Below are 26,859 nucleotides of genomic sequence, written 5' to 3'. Positions count from 1 at the left end.
AGCAATACAATATGGTGTCTAGAAGATAGCATCTAATTCTTTCTGAAGTAGTTCAGAAAGTCTACAGTGAAGAAGATAACATTTCATCAGGCTCTTGAAGGCACATTTGATCTTAACAAATAAAGAAGGGTAGGAAAGAAGACGATAACTAAGCAATAGCACAGAGAAAACAAAGATGGTTGATTTGCTGAATCACCAGAAGTTTGCTGTGACTGGTATGTGTTTAAAGAACTAGGGTGTAAACAGATTGTGAATTCAGGACTTAATCCTGTTATGGAATGTTATGTTATCCAAAGGTCTGTGTGCTTCTGGCAGGATCCCCAGAACCCACTCCCCAACCTCCTACCCAAGCCTGTAGCTCCAAAAGTCTGCCCAGGCAACCCACAATACTAATCATTCCATGCTTTGCATTCCTGTTCATATCAATCACTAGAGGTAGCAAATCCCAGGTCATACCTCATTTCTGAATATCATTCCATACAGCTGAGCACATTTCCTCATCTAACCACATCTCCTATAACTCCTCAAATTTTCACTCGATTATCTTTAACTCACAGTCCATTATTAGTAAATATCCTTCATTTACTCAACCTCTTCTTTTCATGTTTCTCTTCATTATTTTGATCTCTAAAATTTGAAGGTCCTAAGACTGTCCTTGGATTTCTTCTCTATGTTCGGTCCCTGGTGAGTTCATGGATTTAAATACCATCTGTAAATTGAGAATTTGCGAATTTAGATCACCTACTATACTTCCTCTTCCCTGAGGGAGTGCATATATTCAAGAGTCAACCCAGTATCTCTATTCGGACACATGGTCATCTCAGTCTTAACAAGTAATCCCCCAACCAAACACCACCACCGCCTAACCTAATCACCACCAGCAGCAGTCTTGTCAGTAAATCACAACTTCTTTCTCTTAACTACGCAGGCGAAAAACTTTGGAGCTGTTCTTGACCTCTTTCTTTATCACACACCCCATAGCCAGTCCATAGCAAATTCTCTTAATTCTATCTTCAAAATACAACCAATATCCTTGCCATTCTCTAACACCATTGTTGTCCAAGCCATAATTCTCTTGCCTGTTTTTGGAAGAACATAATATTTTTTATCTTCTCTACTTCCCAATCCCATTTATCAGTCCATTTCACACCCATCAGAATGATCAGGTCACTTCTCTGCTCAGAAATCCCCCAATCATTTCCTATCTCACTCAGAGTAAAAGTCAAACACTTTAAAAATGGTTTGCAAGGCTTTCAGGTCTACCCTACCAAACTCTGTAAGCATGATTTTCTAAATCCATTCCATTTGTCTCTCTCCTTAATCTCTCCAATCTAGTCACAATGGCCATCTTATCCTCTCCCTCACCAAAATAGTCCCCCTAAGAGGCATTTGCACCTGCCATTTCTTCTATCTGCCATTCCTTTTCTTAATGTATATTTTAACTCCCTCCCTTTCTCTAGGTCTTTGCTAAAATATCACTTTATTGGAGAGCCCTTCCATTATTCTCCTATTTTCTCCTTCCTACCAACATCCTATAAATCCAAATTGTTTACTGTTTTTTCTACTAGACTGTAAATTACATGAGGGAAAGAAATTTGTTAGTTCACTGCTATATCTTAGGGCCTAGCACACAAGAGGTGGTCAATGCATATTTGTGGAAATAATAAATGAATTAATAAATGCAATAAGAAACTATGAAATAATTATAAACAAAGATTTTATTTGATCAAACGTGTTTTTAAAAATGATACATCTAGCAGAGGAATGTGTGGGAAAGAGATTGAAGGTAGCAATACATCGTGGAAGCTGGTAAAATAATTCAGGAAAAAGGTAAAAATGTGTGTAATGTAGGATGGTGGTAGAAAGAATTTTAAAAAGAGCAGATAAGAGAAACATTGCAAAGGCCACACTGACAAAAAATTGTGTTGAGAAAAGAAGTATGAGTCCAGTAAAATGTCCAGCATTGGCCACATGGAGGGGGAAGAATAACAGCAATAGAAAATCTGGAAGGACACATTTATAATGTTATAAAATTTATAATCACAAAAACAAAATTAAGTCCTTACATGAGTCTTTAATTAAGGGCTATAAGATCACCCTCATCTTCATAAATTTGCAGACTGAAACTGTTAATGCCAATCTGAGAAAATTATCAGATGCATAAATTATTGTTCCAATATCGAGCTAATAATTTTAACTCATATCAAGTGATAATTTTTTTCTCATGCTTTTAATTTAATCTTCCTTCTCTTTCACCCATGTGTCCTTCGACAATTATAGGATGGTAGAATTCCTTTACTTACTGTAGAAATAATACCTTTTCTTTATTTTTTAAACTGCTATACCTTCTACTAAGATTTTGAAGTGATGTATACATAGCTGGTCATGACCTTAGTTCTCCCATATGTTTAGAACAATGTAGCATCAGTGAATGTTAGGGAATGTAGATAAAATTTTATTGATTTCTGCTGTCATATTTTTATTTCAAGGAGAAAATCAGGCATTTTTTGCTGTCATGTCTAACAATATGTAATAAAAATATGTTAATCATTTTTTCCATTTTTAAAATGTTGTTAAGCTTGGGGTACTATTGGCATATGCATATCATCTGAGTAACGCCTCTTTGACTTTTAGGAAAGATTAGCAGAAGAAATTGAAAAGCTGAGATCTGAACTTGACCAGTTGAAAATGAGAACTGGCTCTTTAATTGAACCCACAATATCAAGGTAACATTAAATAAAAAGCGTTTTCACCAATAATCAATATGAATTTCCTTATGGTTTCATATCTCCTCAAGTAAAATAAATAAGTACCTCCTGTTTCTCAGTGGGTATTGCCCTATTTTGATCCTTTACTGACTTACAGTTTCTACACTCAAAAATAATTCTCTAATTTAGTAATTCTTCCCTCAAATATGCAATAAAAGTATAAATTATTACCTTTTGTATTTTGTATTTAATATATATAGAACTATGTCTTCTTATATATTATAAATTATAAATGGAGAAGTGGAACAATATATAGAGAGATTACATCTCTTTCCAGGAAGAGTCATTTTCTCTACGTGCAGAAATGTTTTCAATGTTTAATGTTGCTGAAGAAACATCATTGGTATGATCACTTAGTATCTGAGTATTTTGTTAAACTGATTACAATAAAGAGGGAAGGAGAAATTAAATGTTTTAAAAAAAAAAAAACTTCAAGTAAACTTGTTTGTACTCATCTACTTTGACTCAATACCTAATCTTAAAAAAAAAAAAAAAAAAAGCAAAGGGATCCTTTTTTACTCTCTAGATAGACAGATCAAGCTCAATAATTCACATATAATTTTCCTTTGTGCTTAGAAACTTTTATTTAAAGTTGATAAAAAAACCATAGAGGGATTCACCCATTTGAGCATTTATTTGTTAGACAACACAGTATCAGCTGTTAGAAACTTTTGACCACCACAGACTTCTACAAGTCCATTTTTCTTGGTCTTATGCTTATCCTAAGAATGTTAGCTCCACAAAGGTTGGATATTTTGTCTGTTTGTTTTGAGTACTATAATCTCAGCACCTAAAAAAAGAAATCTTGTATATAGTATACTCTCAATACATATTGTTGAATAAATGAATATCTAGTAAAGCATTTTTGGACATTCAGATGAAAAATCCAAATTAAAAAAAATCATAAGGGTGCTTACATTCTCTTCAATGTGAGTATTAATAAGAACAAAATTCAGTATTTTGAATTCAGTTTAGTGTAAGAAACACAGATCTGCAGGCATAAATACGCCCAAGGAACTTTTAAATATGTAGGTCTTTAATTTTGAAAATAATGTTTATTTTTCTAATGTTTTATTATGGTTTATATATCTGAGGCTATTAATTCAGTGATATACATGGTGATGATGATGATGATGGTAAAGGAGAAAGAAAGAGATGATAAAATACCAACAGAGTAAATACATAGAACTAGCATTATTCAGTCAACAAATGAAACATATTTTAATAAGACCAAATGGCCATTTCATTGGTTTTTTTGACCTTCAGTCTCAGAAGTACAGAGTTTTAGAAGTGTTGTCCAAAAGTTCATCACCTTAGTGAGTCATCATGGCAGCCTAACAATGTGACATTAATCCACAATGAAGGATCATCAGGGAAACTTGGGAACTACATACAGAACAACTATTCTTTGATACAATGGATTCTAATAGAAACAACACTAGACCAAAAATAAGAAAATTGACATTCCTAGGTCTTAAATATACAATAACTAGCAGTTTGATTCTGGAAAACCCATTTTTCCTTAATAAGTTCAACTATATATATGTATATTTACATAATTATATAAAATAATTTTTATAAAATATATATGTATATTTACATGAATTATATTTAAAAATTTATAAAATAATATTTTACGACTATCTCACAAGATTGCAGATAAATGAGACAAGTGAGAAGTGTTTTGTAAACAGTAAATCAACTCACAAATATAACGTATTATAAGAGTTATTTTTTATAGGAATTATTAAGATAGCTAATTTATAATGAGATAACTGAATATTTATTAAACAGCAATTATTTCTTGAACATTCTGAGTGCACATAATTGAAAAAAAAACAATAAAGAAGACAGAAAGTGCATGAGAACTTCATCTACTAGTTTTTGATCTTACAGGTGGGGAGGTAAGAAGAGTTGAGCTAAAGTGAGTATCAGTGACTAATATCCTCTACTAGAATCTCATCTGAGAAGAAAGTAAAATGAATTCCAGAGTGGCCGAGGAAGCCTGATTTGGCTCAACTCAGGGGAAAGGGTAGGATCTGGATAATTGGAAAGGACAATGAAGGACATCCCAGGAAGCAGAGAAATGAGTAACAGGTTTTCTCTAAGAAAATTCATACTTGATTTATCTATTGAAGCTCCTTTGTGAGATTATATTCAAGAGTCACAGGAGATTCAGGAGGGAAAACTACCTGGTTCCTTGTTTAAAGGAACCAGTTACTGTATTATAACTTACATCTGCAAGTGCCTCTCAAAATATTGTACACCAAGAATAATTTTAAAACTGAAATATATGGATATACTGCCTCTGACAGATCACAGAGTTGAATAAAAGGAGAGAGGTGAGGAGTAACTGCTTTAGATGAAGTATAAGCAATGGCTCTTCTACAATTGGTGTTGGTTCAGGTCTTTGTTCTTTCAAGATCAATTAAGTACTTTCTGCTTGTGAGACTGTGACATTGGAGATACAGTGGTGATGGTAGTGAACAATACATGTTCCAGATGGAAAATGCAGGAATATGAATTTGAGGACTGTTATAATAGAGGGAATACCAGGAGCTAGAATAGTATATGAGGATGGGACTTTTAAGCTGAGACCTTAAGAATAATAACCACATAAATGTTTGAAGAGATGATTTCAGGCAGAAAGAACAGCATGTTCAAAGGCTCAAAGCAAAAAAAGTATAAGTTTGAAGAAAATGACAGACAGCACAGCTAGACAAAGAGAGAAGGCAGAGAGTAACTAGCCGTGAAGCTGGAAAGTAGGAGGGGCCTAGCTAGAGGACCTTGTAAGGACACTGAAGAATTTTGAGCAGGGCTTTGATGGGACCAGATCTGTGTTTTGTTTCATTTTTTTATAAATGACTTGGAGTTGAGAGATAAAACAACAAGAAAACAATACTCCTAGGATGATATGTTAAAATTTTAGAAATTCTACTCTGATACCCACAGAGACATTACCCTAAGCATCCACAGACTAAAGGTCCCTAGGATGTTCTAACCTAGACAGTTAGGACTGTGTTATAATCAATTGCATCCATTCATTGTCTTACCAGATATTTATTAAATTCTTATTGTATTCTAGGAATACCTCCTTGAGCATACAATAGTGACTAAAATCTGAACTTTGTCTTCATGAAACTTATACCTTCTGCTATAAATAAAGACTGAGAGTTGTGCCATTTAATGACTATGGCCTGGTTGGTTAGTTTTTAATATATGACTAATTCATAATAAAGCCATTTTGCTTGATTAAGTCTCAAGTTCACTGCTATAAAAACAATAGCTGTCATCTGTTTGGGGGATGATTCTTTAGTTCATTTGCTTTAATGTCCAATTTGGCAAAACAAAGGCATGCATCAGTTATGTCAGTGTCTTCTACTTTTTAAAAAACCCAGACCTCACCTAACCTTTTATAATCTTGCCGAATATTGGGGGATGTTTGTCTTTGTTCACAAAGAGAGGGAAGAGTGAAAACATAGTAGATCAGCAGGAGCCCCAAGTTCAAGAGAAAACACGGCTTTAAGCATATTTCCTAATGATGATGGATCATTTTATAGGACAGCATGTTGCATTTGTAATTATCATCATTGTCGTAGCAGTAAACTGAATTTGCTGTAAATCTCCTTATAAATAATATACTTGGAGAAACCTTTAGTGCACTTTGATTACAGTGTACTTTATTATCATGTTTTTTGAAAACCAGTCTGATGATATTTTCCAATTAGAATTTTCCAACTGTTTCATCTCTAAGCAGATTTCAGAATTAAATATGCTTATTAAAAGATTTTTCTTAATCTTTTTGGAACAATGTCTTATCAAAAGCTGAAAAACTCTTCTGGTGGAATATCCTATTTTATTAAAAAAATAAGATTATTAACCTTGGGCCAATCTGATCTTAAGTATTTTGTTGATTTCCTAAATTGAAAAATAAAACATTGGAAAATAGATAATTCTGTGACCCAAAAGTTTACACATTTTTCTCTTAGCTTAATGAGGAATATTTAAAACAAATACAGTGATAAATAGCATGTACTGGGATATCCACTAAATAGCTCAAACTAAGAGTTGTCGGAATGTAAGCCAATGGATTTTAGTTGTCAATCTTAACGTGTTCCATTGGACTACTGCTTTTGAAAATAATGATTAATAAACAGAAAGGTTTTTTAATATTCTAAAAAGAGAAAATGAACTTGACCTTCAGAATGAAACTGAGACTGGGGTTTCTGACATAAGCCTCCAAAGAGACCTTCTGAGAGTTACAACACTTCAACACTTGTTTTCTTCCTTGAAGTTTTGTTTTTTTTCCCTTTGAGGATTTGTGCTTTACTGCCAATTAAGCAGTGGATAGTGATTTGCTGGTAAGTTTAATTTTTGAGATTGAGCATATTTTATGTTTTCCTTGTTTCCAGAACTCATCTAGACACCTCAGCTGAGCTGCGGTATTCTGTTGGATCCCTAGTGGACAGCCAGTCTGATTACAGAACAACTAAAGTAATAAGAAGACCAAGGAGAGGCCGCATGGGTGTGAGGAGAGATGAGCCAAAGGTTAAACTTTTTATTTCAAGTCTTTGATGGTTTATGTAAATGCACTCTTCCACTTTGGATAGTATTTTAATACTGAGAGAATTCAGTTTTATTAGTTTCAGGTGTGATATGTAACATATTTTTTTTTAAACTATAACTAACATAGAACCCCTACTATGTACCAAAAGTTGAACCAAGTATGTCCCAAGTATTTATCCACATACCATTGTAAATTGAGTACTATTTTATACTAATTTCAGATGTGAAAATATTGAAGCTGAGAAATTTTAAGTGTTCAGACTTACACAGCCATTTAAAGTGATAGAGTCAAAACTTGAGCCTGTATTTGTGTGATTTCAAATTCCATGCTTTTATCTATTATGCCATATTGCCAAACAAATGGGCTTTTGGTTTGCTTGGGCATTTAAGCAATGGCACTTATATCATTAATTTAAATTACATATTTTAATAATAATTACTGTTTTAATAACACTTCGAGGAAAATGTACACAGACTGTTGAAAGTGTTTATAGAAAACTGTTCATTATAAGCTGCAGTGCCAGCCTTTCATTCAGTCAGTAACTTAAAATCTGTAGGCTGTATATGTTGAGTAAGTATATAGTTGAATTTTATAGAGAAGTAATATATGGTTCCTTTGTGCCCTAAGTATAGTTTGTTTTCCTCAACCTCTTTTATGTGTCCAAAATACTATATAACCTACTTGTCCTTATTTATACAAGGCTCCTGACATCCTTTGATTTTTTAGCTGGCAACTACATGTCATGTATAAGTCAGTCCCTTGTAGTAGGCATTCAATATCTAATGAATGGATAAATAAAGAAATGAACAAACGAAGAATAAATAAATCCATCTCAGTTCTTTTCTCAGTTTTATGTGGTAAATAAATTAGTGCTACTTGGTACCAAAACAATTTGTAACACAAGTACTTACTCAGGTCCTCAAATCTGAAGTGCGTGCTCAGGGCAGTATCTTGTGGTCCCCCCAAAAGTCATTTTACATCATCACAAAAATAAAAAACAATTTTTTAAAAAGCAGAAAATCTAGGACTGCTCTCTTACTTTCAACCATCTCCTACCTTCAGATCACAGCTTGAAAAGCACTGGTCTGTTGGTTACTCAAGACTTTTGTTCACATGGAGGATTTATTATATTCGTTTTAAAAACAGAGTCATGTAAATTATTGTAGTGTGCCTTGGGTTTAAAAAAATCAGTGAGGCATTTAAGTGACAAGAGCACTGGAGATGAAATTAAACCTCTGCGCAATATTTTTATTAATACTTTCCTAGAGTGTTGGGAGAGAATTCTTGTGTAATTTATTGTGTGGTAATATTCGTACCCTCAGCCTAATTAGTATAAGAGATGACAATGCTGAAGTACAAGTGAATAGAGATTGTTATATTTGAAAACAAGTTAAAATGTTGCAAACATAGATGCTTTAAAGTAATTGCTGCCTTGAATTGGGGTTGAACTAAAAATCATGCAGAAGTTTATCATTTTTATTCCTATTAAAATATTGATATTTATGCTGAAAATTAGTACCTACCATTATTTAAGTATCAAGGAACTATTTTATTGAAATGGTAAATTAAAATATTAATAATCAGTTCTACTTTTGCCAAGTAAGCTATAAAAGCATGTATGTTTTTAGTTTTTATTTTCAGAGTAATGCTTTGAAAATGAGCAGCATGATAAATAGTGTACTTGTTCCTTTACCATCTAGGTGAAATCTCTTGGGGATCATGAGTGGACTAGAACTCAACAAATTGGAGTGCTAAGCAGCCACCCTTTTGAAAGTGACACAGAAATGTCTGACATTGATGATGATGATAGAGAAACGATTTTTAGCTCAATGGATCTTCTCTCTCCAAGTGGTCATTCTGATGCCCAGACCCTAGCCATGATGCTTCAGGAACAATTGGATGCTATCAACAAAGAAATCAGGTGAGTTCAATGATTTTTGATGGTCTCAAGTGATTAGAAGACCTAGATTCTAAAAATGTGATCATCAGATCAGAAACATTGGCATCACCAATAAAGGTTATTGGAACTGCAGCATCTCAGACCTCGCTTCACACCTACTCAATAAGAATGTGCATTTTCACAAATTCCTGAAATAAAATTAGGACAGCTTTTGTAAGAAACATATATGGAAAAATATACAGATTAATAATGATCTTAGAGCAATATAAAGAATGGGGTAAAGGTGAAATATTTGATGAGTTTTCCAAATAAACTGAAAATCTGGGTAGCATTGGATTTTTTGTTTGATTAAACGTCAATCTCGAGGCTTCCCCAGTGGTGCAGTGGTTGAGAGTCCGCCTGCTGATGCATGGGACGCGGGTTCGTGCCCCGGTCCGGGAAGATCCCACATGCCGCGGAGCAGCTGGGCCCGTGATCCATGGCCGCTGAGCCTGTGTGTCCAGAGCCTGTGCTCTGCAACGGGAGAGGCAAAAACTTCAATCTATCTCTTACTCAACTAGTTTCTCTAAGTTTTACTCTCCTTTACAATTAATAGAATACCTAGAGTTTAAAACTACAAATTTTTGTATAGCAGAACCATATTGCCTCTCACCAGAAAGTTTTTCTGGAATCACTTACCACCAATCATTTGAAAGTACAAACTTTCTTTTTCTTTTTTGAAGAGGAGGCAGTTTTTCCACTGGAATGTGTTTGAACATTAATAATGTTGTATTGTGTTACTTGATTAAACCTTCCTTTGGGATTCTGATCTATTTGCATCAGTATTTGTATTGATTTATTTTTTAGACAAGTTTAAGATTCACAGCAAAATCGAGGGAAAAGTACAATGATTTCCCATATACCCCCAGCCCCACACATGCATAGCCTCCCCCATTATCAACATCCTTAACCAGAGTGGTACATTTGTTAAAACTGATGAACTTACATTGACACATCATATCATTCAAATACATAGTTTACATTATGGTTCACTCTTAGTTGTTTAGAAAATGTATAATAATGTGTATCCATCATTATGATATCGTACAGACATAGTATTTTCACTGTCCCCAAAATTCGCTGTGCTCTGCCTATTCATCCCTCTCCGCCACCCAACCCCCGGAAAACACTGATCTTTTTACTGTCTCCATAGTTGCCTTTTCCAGAGTGTCATATATTTGGAATCATACAATATGTAGCCTCTTCAGATTGGTTTATTTCGTTTAGTCACATGCATTTATTGTTCCTCCATGTCTTTTCATGGCTTGATAGCTCATTACATTTTAGCACTGAATATTATTCCACTGTATATATGTACCAGTTTATTTATCCATTCACCTACTGAAGGATATCTTTGTTGTTTCCAAGTTTGGACAATTATGGGTAAAGTTATTCTAAACATCTGTGTGCAGGGTTTTGTGTGGACATAAGCTTTGAAATCCTTTGGGTAAATATGAAGGAACACAGTTACTAGCTTATACGGTAAGAGTATGTTTAGTTTTGTAAGAAACTGCCAAACTTTTCCAGAGTAAATACGTAAAAAGAAAACTTTGCAGTGATCATAACCTTGAGGTTAGAGGTTATATCATAGGAAATCACAACAAGCCATTTGTAGTTAAGAGGAAAATATCTCAGGAGAGGTGGTTTCTAACTCCATTTTTCAAACAAACTATACTGGTACACAGTTTTATTATATCAATATGCAAACTGTGTATAGATTCAACTTAAATAGGATCTTGAAGCAACTTAGCTAAAGTTCTTTATTCTTTGTGTCTTTGTAATAAATAATGTATACATATTCTTGAGGTTTCTCCCTATTTAAAGAAAGAGTAATAGTGTTTTGTCTTCTCAAAAGCATTTATAGCAACAGTAGTTTTTTAAAAAATTTATCTCTCATATCTACATTATTAAATTGCTTGGTGCTTATGTAAAGGCAACTTGGCTAAGTCAGGGTTTTATTTGGCCAAATTATAATTATGAATGACCATTTATTGAGGATTCTATCAGTTATACTTTTTCATTGGATAGGAGGTAAGACTCAATGACTTTGTTGAGATTTGGGTTTCTGAAAGTCTCATATATTCATTCCTGAGTACAAATGTAAGATTAGGATTAGTGGCAGAAATTAACTAGGCACTCAAGGTTTTAAAAGAGTTTTAACAGGTGGTAGTATAGAAATGGGGTCAAAATGAAAGTTGGGAGGAATTATGTATCATTTGAAAAGAAAGATTTTCTAATTTTCATCCAGGAAGTCTCTGGAATTTATTGAAAGTTATATTGCCTAGGGAAAAAAGAAAATATTAGATTTGATATAAAAAATGTTCACAAAGTTATTTGTTTATTTAGTGAATTCTGATTAACCTTATAACAGCATAAAATGTATCAAATTTAAACTGTATCTTTCAGACTAATTCAGGAAGAAAAGGAATCTACAGAGTTACGTGCTGAAGAAATTGAGAATAGAGTGGCTAGTGTGAGTCTGGAAGGCCTGAATTTAGCAAGGGTCCACCCAGGTACCTCCATCACTGCCTCGGTTACAGCTTCTTCGCTGGCCAGTTCATCTCCCCCCAGTGGACACTCAACACCAAAGCTCACCCCTCGAAGTCCTGCCAGGGAAATGGATCGGATGGGAGTCATGACACTGGTATGATGTGTCCAGAGAACCTTTGCTTCCATTAGAATTACTGATACATTAGCAGAAATCTATTCTAGTCTAAAGACTTTCTGTGTGTTTTATTTTTTTTCTCAACAAACCTGTGTGGTAGATACAAATATTAATCCCACTATGAAGTGAGGAAACGAAGCCTACACAGGTGTAACTTTCCCAAGGTCACATAATAAGTAAATGGAAGAGCAGAAATCTAAATATCACATCAGAAATCTGAATGACTTAAACCATTAAATTCATTTTTACTGATGATACCTTGATGATTGAGACTGGGTGGGTTATTTTTAACACAATAAGTTTCAAAAATTATTTATTATAATCACTTCAATACACCAACATAGAATGTTATAATTTTATAATATACATAATATAATTTAAAAAGAAGAGCCATCAACAATAGCAGCAATTTCCCAATTGAGTTTTATAATTCATGTCAACATTTTCACCCTTCTTTATTCTTTAATTCTTTATTTCACGTATCTTCTTTTGGGATTAAAGGTTGCAAACCTAAATTAGGAAGTACACTTAACATAAGAGAGAAAAAAATCAAAGTACTCCTTGCTAAAAATAATGTTAGGTGGAATGACTACTGAATGTCATGACGTTTAGTCACTTGATTCTCGTGATAACATTTGAAAATGTTATTATCTTGAGCGAAAGTAACTGAAATGTTGAGAGTATGGGTAAATTGTCCTTGTTCAACACAGCTAGTAAAGAGGAGCTGGATTTTTTTTCAGATTTGCTAACTCAAAAGCATATACTATTCTTTTTTATTTCCTGTGATTACCTGGGAATATGTTGAAATGACAACAATAATGGAGGAGAAATTAATAATATGACAGAAGGATATTAAGTGTATATAGTGTTTCTGGTCAGAAGGCTGTGAAACTTCTATAAAAAGTGACACAATGCCTGCATCTCTGTGTATATGGGTGTGTATAATATCTGAACAAAGAAGTTTAACTCAATTTCTAGATGGTATCTTTAAATAAATATGTTGCAATAATGTGTATTGTGGCAAAAAAATCCTGTAAAAATTATTTTCATTAGAATTAATTTATATAAATGCACACATATGTGCATATGTATGTGTGTATGTATATATATGATACTCTCACCCCAAGGGGAAAACTACCTTATAAGTAAATACGTTTTAAAATTTTATCTTCATAAAATTTCTATTATGTCTATCAGTTTAGGTATCTTTTTCTTTAACTTTGTGACTGAGAATTGAAACAGAAAACTGTTTATATGGTGAGGCAATATTTTCCCATATCCAAACTCTTTACAATTATGGAACTTGCAAGTAAATCTGTATAACTGAGAAATGATGAAAAAAATTTTTTTGAAAGGAAATACTTACCTCCTTAAGCCATTGAGTTTCCTATTCTTAGCTTATTTCCAGACATGATATTAAAGATATTTTAAGTAGATAGCACAGACAATGGCAAGTCCAAACAAAGGCCAGCTAATCAGAGCTGATCCCAGCTAGATACAGCACAAACTTTTAGCCAATGTACTAAGATAAACTAACCCAATATACTGATCTACATTATGATCTGCTTATTTTAGAAATCTAGGAACTGTCCATCTGATTTTATTAACTAAAAATGATATTGTCTCTGGCTTAGTTTATCCATATGTAATTGATGACCTACTTATTATCAAAACTACAGTAAGAATATTGGCCCACAGAACATAATTTAGTCAGCATTCAAATCAAGAAAACTTTGGTTATTTCTGTATTGCTATTATTTCCTTACATTTTTGCAACCTAGTATTTTGCCCTTTTAAATATTTTCATTATATATTAGCATTATAACCCTTGACAGTTTTATTATTTTTATAATAATAAAATAATATATTCATAGCCATTTAGACATAATGTTTGTGTATGTATGAATAGGATGCCACTGCTTTCATGCATTTTCTTGAGCAGTTAGTTATAAATAAATCAGTGGTAAATGAACATTATTATACTATAATTAGAGTACTTAAATATATTTAGAGGGACTTTCCTGGTGGTGCAGATGTTAAGACTCCACGCTCCCAATGCAGGGGGCCCCGGGTTCGATCCCTGCTCAGGGAACTAGATCCCACATGCATGCCACAGCTAAGAGTTCACATGCCACAACTAGGGAGCCCACCTCCCACAACTAAGGAGCCTGCCTGCCGCAACTAAGAGATCCGGTGCAACCAAATAAATAAATAAATAAATAAATAAGAGACACCTAGTTCAAAAAAAAAAAACCCAGATATTTAGAGCATTTCCTGAGGGTAAAAAAAATATTTAAAATGTTTAATATCTGACTCAGAAAAACAAAAAATAAAACCCAGGAAGTCTTTATCACCTAACAAAACTTTGTCATCAAATTCGTTATTGTTATAGTGAAAGACAGGAAGGTTTTCTTTTACCTGTAGAAAGTATTGGAGAAAAAATAATTTTGTTGCATATAATTCATGTTTGAATATTCAGAGCAAAATTTGAAATTTTAGGGACAGAGATTGAAAAGACATTGTATTCATTCATATTATATATGTTTATATGTTTTGCAAACATTATTATTTGTCTTGATAATAAAGCCTATTTGTATTTACTTTTATCTCACCACAAATCCATAGGCATAAATAGCATGTTAGCGATATCTAATTAGAATATTAAATGAGGTAAATCAACCCATTTTTCAATAGCAACAAAAATGTAAAGTATAATGGCATAGTTTAGTAAAATGTTATACTTACATAAGAAAAATTAACAAATATTAAGAGAATACGTTTTATCTAGGATCATAAATAAATAACTATTTTTGAAAAATTCTCTAAAAGAGCACTGACAAGAAAACAGCAGCCCCAGAAATATGATATACTGAGGCCAGAGCTTTTGGTATTTGGGGATGGGGAGTTTGTTAGGATGCCAGGAAGTTTGAGATCACGTAGCAACAGCATATCCACTCCGAGAAGGTCCAAAGCCCTGTGTAGATGAGACAAAAGGGAGTGTTTATAAACTACATATATGTGCATTGGATCTTCATTTACACATAGTCTTCTTCACTCCCATCTATATTTTCTCGGGAGGATATAGTCTCATATTTACTTCTGGCTAGCTCACTCCATATATGCTTCATATTCCCTAAGGTCCATGTCTCATGTCTCATGTTTTATGTATATACACATGGTCCCATCATGAAGGCCTGTCCCCTGCAACATGCCATCCAGGAAGTTTCCTCTCTAAAATAGCTCCCTGGAGAAATGCTTTTATAATGGTTAAAAGACATTTATTTTGAAAAGAATGGAATGAAAACAAAAAAAAAGATAGTTAAATTATAGATACTATTTAATTTGTGACATGTTCAAATGGTAATCATTAATTGGTTCTGTTTTATGTCGCTTTTATTACTGCCAATCACAGCCAAGTGATCTAAGGAAACATCGGAGAAAGGTACTGTATATTTCTTTGATCTGATTACTAACTGAACATTGTTTTTTCTAAAATTTCAAATTATATTTCTTCTAACTGAAGCATTTTATAAAAATTAAAAGTATTTAAGTTTTTTTGAATTGTTTAAATATGATCATAAGAGCAAATGTCTCAAAATAAAATTGTTTATGCTTTCTAGGGTAATGATTAGACTGTGGGGACTAAAATATCTCGATTTCCCACAGAATTTTTAGATCTCTCTTGGTAGAATTAGATAGCTTACTGTCGATATCTAGAACAACAACGATGCTTGTCTTAAAATATAGGTTTTACCATTATTCAGATATATAAGACCAACAAATCAAGAAACAATTGCCAATAAATGATAGCTTCTTACTCCTACTTCCCAAGGGCAAGGGACCTGCTTCACTATGCTGGGTCAAGGGGAAGCACCAGGTCAGGGCTCAGAAAGAGTGAGAGAAAAGCATGGGAAGGAATGTTTATTGTGGTTTTCGTAGGAATGGAAAGGCAGGGTAAGCAGGTTTAAGATTGGCTAGTTTGAACAATTCCAGTGAGCTGTAGGGTCCAGGGGCTCTCTCTAGTTGTCAGATACCTGGCCTGGGATGATTAAGACAGAGGAATAGTGCCTTCTGGAATGTAAGAGCCAGATAGAGAAGAGGATCTGAGGGACTGATGGAGATGATTGGTTTGCATATGGAAGACACAATCTAGGAACGTAGTTACCTATCTCTAGGAATTAGCTAGCCCTGGGATGGGCATTCTCAGCATGGTCTCAGATACTAGAGCATCACAAATACAGAAAATATAAAAATAGAATTAATATACTACTTTACTGCTTGGAATGAAGTCAAGAGAATAAATATTGGGTATAGGAAATAAAATGCACTACAGTTCTGATTCACAAAATGACATCTTGTTAGATGACAGAGAACGGCAGAGCTCAGACTCACAGGATATCAGATGGGACAAATTTCAAAGGTTCAACCTACCATCCAGTACATCAATCTATTTTCAGCATCTTCAAGATGTAGTAGTCAGCCTATGCCCAAATACTTCTGGAACCAGGGAACTTTTTTTAAATTAAGGGAATCCATACTATGCTTACATGGCCTAGATTGATTGAATTTCTTTTTATTTTCCATTGTCTATCTTCTTTTAGCATCTTCTCCTGGACACTACCAGTTAGTTCTCAACTGTTAAATTTACCATGCATAATGTTATTACTATTTTTCTTTGACCTCTTCCAACACTTAAAAGGATTGTACTGGGAATAAAGGAAGAAATCTGAGCAGATGATGTAAAAGAATTTCAGTGTGTATAAGGAAAAAAAAAAATCATAAAGGAAGGTCCCGTGCAGAAATATAGCCTCAGGGAATTCAGGGAGTAAAGAGATAATTGGTAAGAAAGGTAGGTCATAAGAAAGAAAACCACAAACTAAAATTTGTTTTATATATATATATATCAGGGTAAGGAGTTATATGCATGATTTAATTTGTACATCAAAAGAACAAATTAAACTAAGTATTATCAGTTCTATTTTAGTGATGAGGAAATTTAATCTTAGAGTAGATAGGTAATTAGCACATGTCATTCAACAAATAAGAGAAACGAAGATTCACATCCACTTCTGATTCTGAAGCTTTTCTCCTCCACTTTGTTTATATAGTGTGAGCTCTAAGCGTTATTCAGAGAAATGGTTTGTGTATGATGTTTTTAAAGCTGATATTTTGGTAAAGTTGGCCTAGTTTGACCTGCCATGTGGAGAGAGGAGGGCATTTTATAAGATTGTGTTTCAGGAAAACATCTGAAACAGAAGTAATCAGGATTCACAGAAACAATTGTAGAAAACAATCATGGTTAGATAATGGAATTGTGAAAACTTAAGTACGTATTAGGAAGAGTTTAGAAATATGCTTTATGAGTTTAGATGAGTTTAGATGAGATGTGAGTTTAGAAAGGGTTTTCCATAGTGTTGACATCATGCTGAAAGCAGTTCCCGACAACAATTCTGGTGGCACTGTGTTCGTTGAAATGGAGAGAGGAGATCTTATTAAGATGACTGCTTAAGCTGTTAAAAGTAACCTAGGCTTAAATGACAAGAGCCCAGACAAACAATTTCATTAAGTTTCTCCAACACATAAAGTCTTTATCATATATAGCACACTTATGCATAGTAGCTTAATGTAGAAACTGGCAAGACATGGTATAGACAAAAGACGAGAACACAGCTTTAAACATTTTGTTATAGCCATATTGAGAAGTTTCTTCGTCAGAACTTCTAGAACCATATATCTTTTAGCTATGCTTTCTACAATCTGTCTCTCTCTATATATATATATAGATAGATTAGATAGATAGATAGATGTTTTAATGCACAATGGTGCTATGAAAAAATGCAGCATTGTTTTTAAAATTATCTTTATTGTACAATTAAGTTGATTGTTGAAAACTCTTACAGTTTTATATATCTATCTGACAAAATTTATAGTATCCTGAATTGTTCCGGACTCTGAACTAAATTCTTTAAAGAAATCCCTTCCATTCCATCTGCTTATGGTGCTCTGTATGCCTTTGTCAATTTTCCCATGAGAGGTAATGAAATGAAAAAATTTGCAGAAATTCTGTTCTTACCTTTTATTATTCTCACTTTTAAAAGAAAGCTTTTTTCTTATGAACTGTAACTGTTTTTTTAAACATCTGGGAACACATTTAAATAGCCTAATTTAAAACACTTTATCTGATACAGTTATATTTTACCAACTTCTCACTTCAAAAATCTCCCACTTAAAAAAGTCCATGTTATGATAACCTAACTATGCATATTTTTAGTGAATTAGCTCAAATATGTGTTCAATAACTTTTGGTAAAGCTTTTACATTCTGATATATTCAAATGGATTCCAAGATAGCTGTTTCATAGTCCCTAGATATTGATTATGGTGTTTACTTACTCTTAAATAATATTTTTGTGTAGTGAGTCTATTTCTCTCTGTGTGTGTGTCTGTGTGTCTGTGTGTGTTAACTGGAGTGTCTTAATTTTTAAATAGTTATGAAATTCATACTCTTTAATAATGTGAATTTATATATGTAATACTTATATGCCCCAAGTTTCTTCTTCTGCTTTTATACTAGAATTACTCAAATAGCCTTGCTTTATTGATTCTCCATTTTCATCAGTTTCAGTTGAAATTTAGAAAGAGTTCATCTGTTGTATCATTTTTGCTTCTAGATTGCAGTGGTAGAAGAAGATGGTCGGGAGGATAAAGCAACAATTAAATGTGAAACTTCTCCTCCCCCTACCCCTAGAGCCATCAGGATGACTCACACCCTCCCTTCTTCCTACCACAATGATGCCCGAAGGTATGACTCTCCCAGCACACTGCACATTGTATGTTCTACTTCCAAAAATATTCCTCCTCCCTTCAGTGTTATCAAACAGACTACTTAAAATTTTATATAAAATTTTTGATTTAAGCTATAATTCTACTCCCTCTCCACAATGTCACTTGTGAAAATACCAAATTTTCATTCTGAGATCAAATTTTCAGTTTTAAACTTAACTGTATAGTTATGGTCTTGTTACTAGCCAATATTTATGAGAATAGCTTTTCTACTTTTAGTGGATATTTCTTATTAAAATGGAGTCAGACTACAGGAAGGACTTATTAGAATAGTTACAAAAAACTAAAGGATTCTAATTCAAGACTATAAATTTGGTTTCTAGTGTAAGGACAACTAAGGTCTGAAAAGTCCATGCTTGTACCCCAATTACTTTTTTTTTTTAACATCTTTATTGGAGTATAACTGTTTTACAATAGTGTGTTAGTTTCTCCTTTACAACAAAGTGAATCAGTTATACATAAGTTCCCATATCTCTTTGCTTTTGCGTCACCCTCCCTCCCACCCTCCCTATCCCACCCCTCTAGGTGGTCAAAAAGCACAGAGGTGATCTCCCTGTGCTATGCGGCAGCTTCCCACTAGCTATCTAATTTACATTTGGTAGTGTGTATATGTCCCTGCCACTCTCTCACTTCGTCACATCTTACCCTTCCCCCTCCCCATATCCTCCAGTCTATGATCTAGTAGGTCTTTGTTTTATTCCCATCCTACCACTAATCCCTTCATGACCTTTTTTTTTCCTTAGATTCCATATATATGTGTTAGCATACGGTATTTGTTTTTCTCCTTCTGACTTACTTCACTCTGTATGACAGACTCCAGGTCTATCCACCTCATTACAAATAACTCAGTTTCATTTCTTTTTATGGCTGAGTAATATTCCATTGTATATATGTGCCACATCTTCTTTATCCATTCATCTGTTGATGGACACTTAGGTTGCTTCCATGTCCTGGCTATCGTAAATAGAGCTGCAATGAACATTTTGGTACCTGACTCTTTTTGAATTATGGTTTTCTCAGGGTAGTGCCCAGTAGTGTACCCCAATTACTTTTAACAGACAGGTATGTAAATCACCCTGTTGGTGCTGCAAGTGCCAGCTATAACAGCTCCTCCTTAGAGAAGAAAAAAAAAAAACCACATTTACCGAAATATTAAAAGTTTACATGGGGAAATACCCCATTTGTCATAGCAACTCTTCATACTGTCCTTTCCATCTGCCTAAAAAATTGAAGCAGATCTCTATAATAATGCAATAAATAAGTCTAAGCATGCAATTTACATCTTAAATGTATATTCTTTCACTGTCATCAATTACAGCATCTCTGAACACTTAACTGATATAACCAAATGTAATGACTTAATGATTAATACTTTAAGAATCTGTCTTCTAAATAGTATGTGTTTCACAATAAACGGTTTTGAAAACAGAGCTTTCTGTGCCAACAGACTTTTTTTCCTGTTTTATTTTTAATTTCTAATGTGAAAAAAGTTACTCCAGATTCAAAATTTACACTTACTTTACTCTCAAAAAAAAAGAGTGAAATATATTGTAACATATGAAAAGCAGTAGCTTTTGGAGTTTAGACAATATGAGCTCAGATTAATTTGGATGAATAAAGTTAAATAACTCATCACAATATTGTCAAATTAACAGCTGTAAAGAAGGATAACAGTATCATTGAACCTATCCTATTAATACAGTGTCAAATACATTGACTGGGAATGGAACCTAGATCAATTTGCTTGGAAATCATTTCAGCTTATCATGTACCTAAAAGAATACCTGAGAACTGTAAGAAAAAAATATACAGTGATCACTAGCATATATGATTTGTTACTTCAAAATCTCACAGGTGATTTAAAATTCAATAATTAGTCTCCAAAACTGAGAGAGAGAAAGATAGCTAGAGGAAAATCCAGTAAAACCATGGGCTAGAATAGAGCATAAACTTTATTAGATATATTTAAATTTATTGTCATAGGTCATTATGTTTAAGATCTAAAAAACAAACTCTGCAAGAAGGAGATAGGTAAAGAGTCAAGGGCTAATTTATAGAATATATAAATTAATAAAACAACCTATGTTCATTGATTAGTTTGATATTATATGAAAAATAAGGAAAATATATTTGGGAAAAAAAGAAATTTTTCTAGAGAAAACTTGGAGGCTCAGGGCCCTAAGCCTGAGGAAATCACACTTTAATATGCTTAAGAAAAAACATGGGAAAAAAGGAGAAAATAACATTCAAAGTGTACTTGTTCCTCCTATCGTACTTTTATCAAGGAATTTAATCTTATGTACCTTGTGGATGCTACACCAAAGCAAGCAGTTTGCCCTCTTTTGTGTTTTACAGTAGTTTAACTGCCTCCCTCGAGCCTGAAAGCCTTGGGCTTGGCAGTGCCAACAGCAGCCAAGACTCTCTTCACAAAGCCCCCAAGAAGAAAGGAATCAAGTCTTCAATAGGTCGTTTGTTTGGTAAAAAAGAAAAAGCTCGACTTGGGCAGCTCCGTAAGTATGCACGTTTGACTTTCCACTGCCACTCATTTTCCTTACTTCTTAGCATCCATCAGTCTTTCGTTTCATTTCTCATATTTTAATTTTTTTTCCTACCTGACAAACTTTCTGTTTTTATTAGCTGTATTTAATCCAATACAGCTGAATAACGCTTGACAAAAGTTTCAAAGGAAGAATATTGTAAAACTTTCAGTCCTTTTGATTTCTCTGTTAATAACAATACCTAGAATTTACATAATGTTAACACTGTGATAGACACGAGGACCCTCTGAGGCAAGGGCTATTACTGTCATCCTTATTTATTGATGAGTAAAGAATGTATTAGTAATTTGCAGAACTGAGATAGTTGTCCTAGGGCCATGTTTCAAAACCAGCTTAAAACCATTGAGTATACTGCATAGATGTGTATAAGAGCTTAGCTATGTGAATTTAAAAAGCTTTTCTGTTGAAAAAATTAAGAAGCCTACAAAAAAATCCAAAAGAATTCTTTTTAGGTCAAAATAAAGCATTATAAAGGGCATAAAATGTAAAAAAAGACAAGGTTTCTTTGTTTTAAACTGTCACAACTTTCCACTAACAAACTCAACAACATGTAGGTGTAGAGACAGAGGGAAGAATCGGCAATAGAGATGGTGTTAGAATTAATTATTGGTGGTGACTAATTGAATAAAATAGATCAGTACATTTGAAAGGACCCTAGGTAAATATATAAATACATAGATACCTTGTTAATAGATGGATGGATAGATAGATAGATGGATAGATGGAGAGTCTGAAACAAAAAGAATATGTGAGATGTATTTTCTAAAATGATGATATATACACTTGGTCTTTTTTTTCTTTGGTGTCTTTCTACATATTTATTTTTTTTCTGAAATCTCTTTTCATCATCTTGGTTATTTATTATTGCCTCTTTTTTTCCCCTGCTCTTCTCCTTCTATTTAATTTAGAACTAGAGTTAAGTTACAGGGAAAAGGATTTAGCTGCTATCTCTAATAGTAAGTGATGAACAGAATGATACAAAGTTCTTAGCACTCCCTTTGGATTCTGAAATAAAGGAATTATTATTCACAAGTAATGTCCCAACCCCTAGATTTAGTTTCCTGCCCTGGCACCGCAAGAATTTCTGAGAATAATATTCATTTTTGCAGATTTACAACGGTGATATTATTCAAAAATATCTTTCCCCACTTCCACAACATGAAACCCACACAAAACATCAGAAGCCATAGGAAACCGATGTTTATAACACATGAGCAGTCAGTTGTGTGATTCAGTGTTACCATCAGGAGAATTAAATCCTCTTTGGGTTTCTGTTTCTCAGGATAGGAATCCCTTAGGATATTTTTTTTTAAAAAGTATTATTGCGTAAGGAAAGAAAAGAAGAGGTGATTACTTGGGGGATATAAAATGTACATGCCAAGACATTGTTTTAAAATTTGTTTTATTTTATTTGACAGCTATTCATGGTCAAAATCAAGGTATGCAGGATATAAAGTCTAGAAAAATATAGAACCTTCTAGAAACTTAGCTTTTTTACCCATTTTCAGTGACTGTGTGTCTCTGTGTCAGAACAGATGAGAAGGGAATCAATTACAATTAGGTTCTTATCAACTCCATCCAAGTCAGAAAATAGCAATAGCTATTCAAGAGCACATTATAGTCCTGAGAAGATTTCTGAGCTCTGAGCAATTTTGTTTTACTCCTTAGAACAACCGAGCATAAACAAAGCCAGTGTCAGCAGCATAGTAAGGACTACAATGCTGATGAGGAAGGCAAAGACAGAAATCTATACCTCTGGAGATATACAGAAGCTACACTGAGGGTGAATCAAAGCTCCTGGAGAAACCAAAAATAAAGGTCTTTATTGAAAATAATACTTGAAAAAATAAGAAGAAAACACAGGCACAAGTAGGTTTCAGGAAGTCATATTTTTTTCCAGAAGAAATGGTACATGGTACCACTAGTGCTTTGGTTGAGGGATATGGCCTCATGTTTACTTGTGTCCTGAAAGATGTACATTCAGGTTGTGAGGGGAGGACCATGAAAACTTACCAAACCCAGGGGCTACCACTTAGTGCTGTTGATTCACACATCAGAAGAAATTAGGGAAACATCTCTAGTGATCATGATTTTAATATCTTGATCTAGAAAATTCTGACATGGGAGCACTGTCAATGTTCTTTCTTCTACCAATGAAAATAGAAATAGAAGATAGGAAATGGTGGCATGGAAAGTAATATGGTAGAGTGATGATGGTGTCAAAGAACCAATTTGAAATTTTGAACCATGTCCCAATATTTAGAACTCTTAAAGAGTTTAGCTCATAAATGCAAAGAAACGTAAGTTAACCTGAGATTAGCTGTGCTAGATGCCTTTAAATAAAATGAGGTGTGGAAGAAGAAAACTTTCTAAATAGAACTATGAAAATGTTCACTCAATTCCATCAGGAATGACAAACAGAAAGGGAGGAATTCTTAGTAATTCACAGAGAAGAATAATTGTAAAGGGGACATTATTTTCCTTATATAACAATCTGAAAAGCTAGGGTAATAAAGTGAACTTCGGTTATGATGAGTCAGTCAGTGTGACTGCATTGATAACCACTAACCATGTAGAATCAAATTCAATATACATATAATATATTTTTACAAATGTGTTATAGCAGAGGCAATATAAATGTGGAGACTCCAAAAGTCAAAGGAAGCAACACATTGAAAAGCATTTGAATAAAGCTAAAAATACTTTAAAGATAAAATATTTAAAAAGATAAAACATATATGTACCTCCTTGAAAGTCACAATTGAATTTGGGGAGAATGTCCTGGCAGAGGAAATCTTCCTTCTAGCAGACTTGGGGATCTGTTTTTAGCTTCTCTTTCTCTCTTCTTTCTTCTTTCATTTTCTTTATATATTACAAGCACCAATATGAAAAGATGCAAAAACAGGTTCGACAATCTCATTGAGGGACACGGAGACAGCACGGCCGGTAAATACCTCTGCTTACTTCCTAGAGCATACAATAGATTCAGGATGCAATAAAACCCTTTAAAGACTTAGCAGCCCAATGACCACAACTATGCATCCAGATGCAATGCATCTCTGATATTTCCATTAATCTTTAAACATGCTCATGTCTAATCTATCTATATCTATATCTATCTATATCTAATATATATATATATATATATTTTTTTTTTTTTTTTTTTTTTTGCAATACGCTGACCTCTCACTGCTGTGGTCTCTCCTGTTGCGGAGCATAGACTCCGGACGCGCAGGCTCAGCGGCCATGGCTCACGGGCCCAGCCGATCCTCAGCATGTGAGATCTTCCCGGACCGGGGCACGAACCCGTGTCCCCTGCATCGGCAGGCGGACTCTCAACCACTGCACCACCAGGGAAGCCCCTCTAATCTATATTTTAAAGGTCATCATTAATTCTGCCATCTTCCCAAAATATTGACTTATCTTTTCCCTACCCTTATAATCCAAGCTTAAGTGAGTTGTCCACAACTACTGTTTTTACTTCCTCATCTGTCAATCACTTTACAACTTTCCATATCCTGACTTCCACACATAAAATTCTAGAAACAAGTTCAGTTTTAACCAATATGGAAGGAAAGTCTAGATAGTATCAAAGCAATTTGAGGATGGTAACAAACTCACAGCTATATTTATGATACTGTAAACTTAAGTAGTAGATCTGAAATAGGTGACCTCTTCCTAAAACCAGATTCTAAAAAATTTTAGTACAAAATCTGTATCTAACAAATAATAGATATAAGTGAATGGCATAGACATGTGAGAACAGTGTCAAAAAAGCCACCAACCAAAATAAACTGATTATTGGAAAAACTGCCCAGACCAAAAGGGGAATTATAAAATTCTTATTTTTATTATTTTTGTTTAGTAATTTTAAAGTTTAAAGAAAATGAATAAAATGAAGGTGTACCTTATGTGAACAATATATACTTATTCCAAAACTCACATTTTTGCCTCTATCTGCTTACTTGAAAAGCAAAACTTCATCCAGAAAAGAGGCACTAACAGGAGGACACTGAAGGCCAAGAGAGTTGATATCTTGAGGGGGTGGGACAGGGGGAATGCTGATAATCCAAAGTCATTTATTTATTTCTACTTTGATTGAATAACATATGTTGAGCCAATGTGAAGTATAGAGTACCAAACATGGACTTTAGGAAAATGGTTGCCATTTTCATAAAGCATGGCATTGGCATCAAAGAACATTCAATTTAGTGAGACAGACAGTACATAAACATGGACAAACTTTCATTTAAAACAAATCAAAAACTTCAATATGTTTCTGGCCCAGAAGAGTTTTACCTGCTACATTGTCTGTCCTGTCAAGACAACCATGAACAGGAGTTCTGAACCTCAAGATCCATGATTAGGCATCAGTAATTGGAATCTTGACTGGCTTGACTTTTAATTTTATCTGAAGGCATCAACCTGTTTTGAAACAAAGAAAATTAAATTGTGTTTAAAATAGGCATATCAGATGAAGCTCGTTTGTTTCTTTGACAAAGTTACTCGGTAACAGAACAGGAAAGGCATTTGGGTGAGCTGTAACTCATGACAGCCCTGTAGACAAGATGTCAAAATGGGGCCTGGGTGATGGAAAAATTTGGTGGGATTTATAACTGGTTGCCTAGTCCTCCTTTATAGTGATGATAAGTAGAGTGATGCCACCTTGGATCCAGGTTTCTAGTGGCATGATTAGGATTCACCCTGTTCTTGATCCTCACATCCCCCAATCACTTGGGCATGAATATTTTGACAGCCCATTAATCTGATTTATGGATCACTGTTAGGGGAAGAAATTACAAATGAAAAAAAAAAATCAGTGTTCTTCCTTAAAGACTACCTCAAAAAGCTGAGATTTGGGAAGTCCAAAATATCCCAGTTTAAAAGTATAACTCTTTGGAGCATTTTTTACAAGAAAAATTTAGAATTTTCAAGTAACTCTAAAATCAATATATTAGTCAATAAACTTAGTCCACGTTAATAGATGTACAGCATTGAGATAAAAGAAGACTTTTCCATTCTGTTCTGCTGTTGTAAAACAAGAGCCAAGGAATAGTATCCATTTCTGTTTACTACACTTTCAGAGTCATATCATAACCTCGGGAAAAGGTTGGAGGAGAGGATTAAGCTGATGAGGAGGACTGAAGTTATGTGAGGAGTAGCTAAGTACAGGGGTATGTTTATTCTCCTTGCTGACCTGTCTGGATGGCTGATTAAGAATATCTGAAAAGCTGTTATGTGGCAGAATCTTTGGTCTTTTTGTTGTTGAGTGAGGGTACAAAACTGTAGCCAAAGTGTTAAAGTTCTAGAAAGGTTAATCTAATCTCGGTGTAAGAAAGAGAACACTGGTGAGTCATAATTATATACAAACAAGCTAGCTTGTCAAAAAATGACTTATTTGTCACTGGAGATGGTCAAGGAGAAGCTAGGAAAATACGAGGAAGAACTGTTGTGGAAGGGGTCCAAGAATTAGAAAGGCAGTTGGACTGGATGATCTTTAAGGTCTATTTCAACCCCAGT

At 33.9% G+C, this 26,859-nt stretch overlaps 1 protein-coding gene across 21 annotated transcripts in view; it reads left to right on the top strand.

Moving 5' to 3' along the window:
- Nucleotides 1-26,859, top strand: part of PPFIA2 (PTPRF interacting protein alpha 2) — a 437,715-nt gene that overhangs the window by 340,858 nt on the left and 69,998 nt on the right. For all 21 annotated transcript variants that reach the window (XM_067009799.1, XM_059081639.2, XM_059081638.2 and 18 more), the window contains 7 exons: nt 2,635-2,726; nt 7,181-7,316; nt 9,036-9,256; nt 11,681-11,918; nt 15,352-15,381; nt 18,610-18,740; nt 21,137-21,291. In XM_067009799.1, coding sequence (XP_066865900.1) covers nt 2,635-2,726; nt 7,181-7,316; nt 9,036-9,256; nt 11,681-11,918; nt 15,352-15,381; nt 18,610-18,740; nt 21,137-21,291 — 1,003 coding nt within the window. The remainder of the gene's footprint in view (nt 1-2,634; nt 2,727-7,180; nt 7,317-9,035; nt 9,257-11,680; nt 11,919-15,351; nt 15,382-18,609; nt 18,741-21,136; nt 21,292-26,859) is intronic.

This window comes from Kogia breviceps, chromosome 12 (genome assembly GCF_026419965.1).
Source record: "Kogia breviceps isolate mKogBre1 chromosome 12, mKogBre1 haplotype 1, whole genome shotgun sequence".
Classification (NCBI taxonomy): domain Eukaryota; kingdom Metazoa; phylum Chordata; class Mammalia; order Artiodactyla; family Physeteridae; genus Kogia; species Kogia breviceps.
The sequence above is the reverse complement of the archived record's forward strand: the minus strand, read 5'-3'. Positions and strand labels throughout refer to the sequence as shown.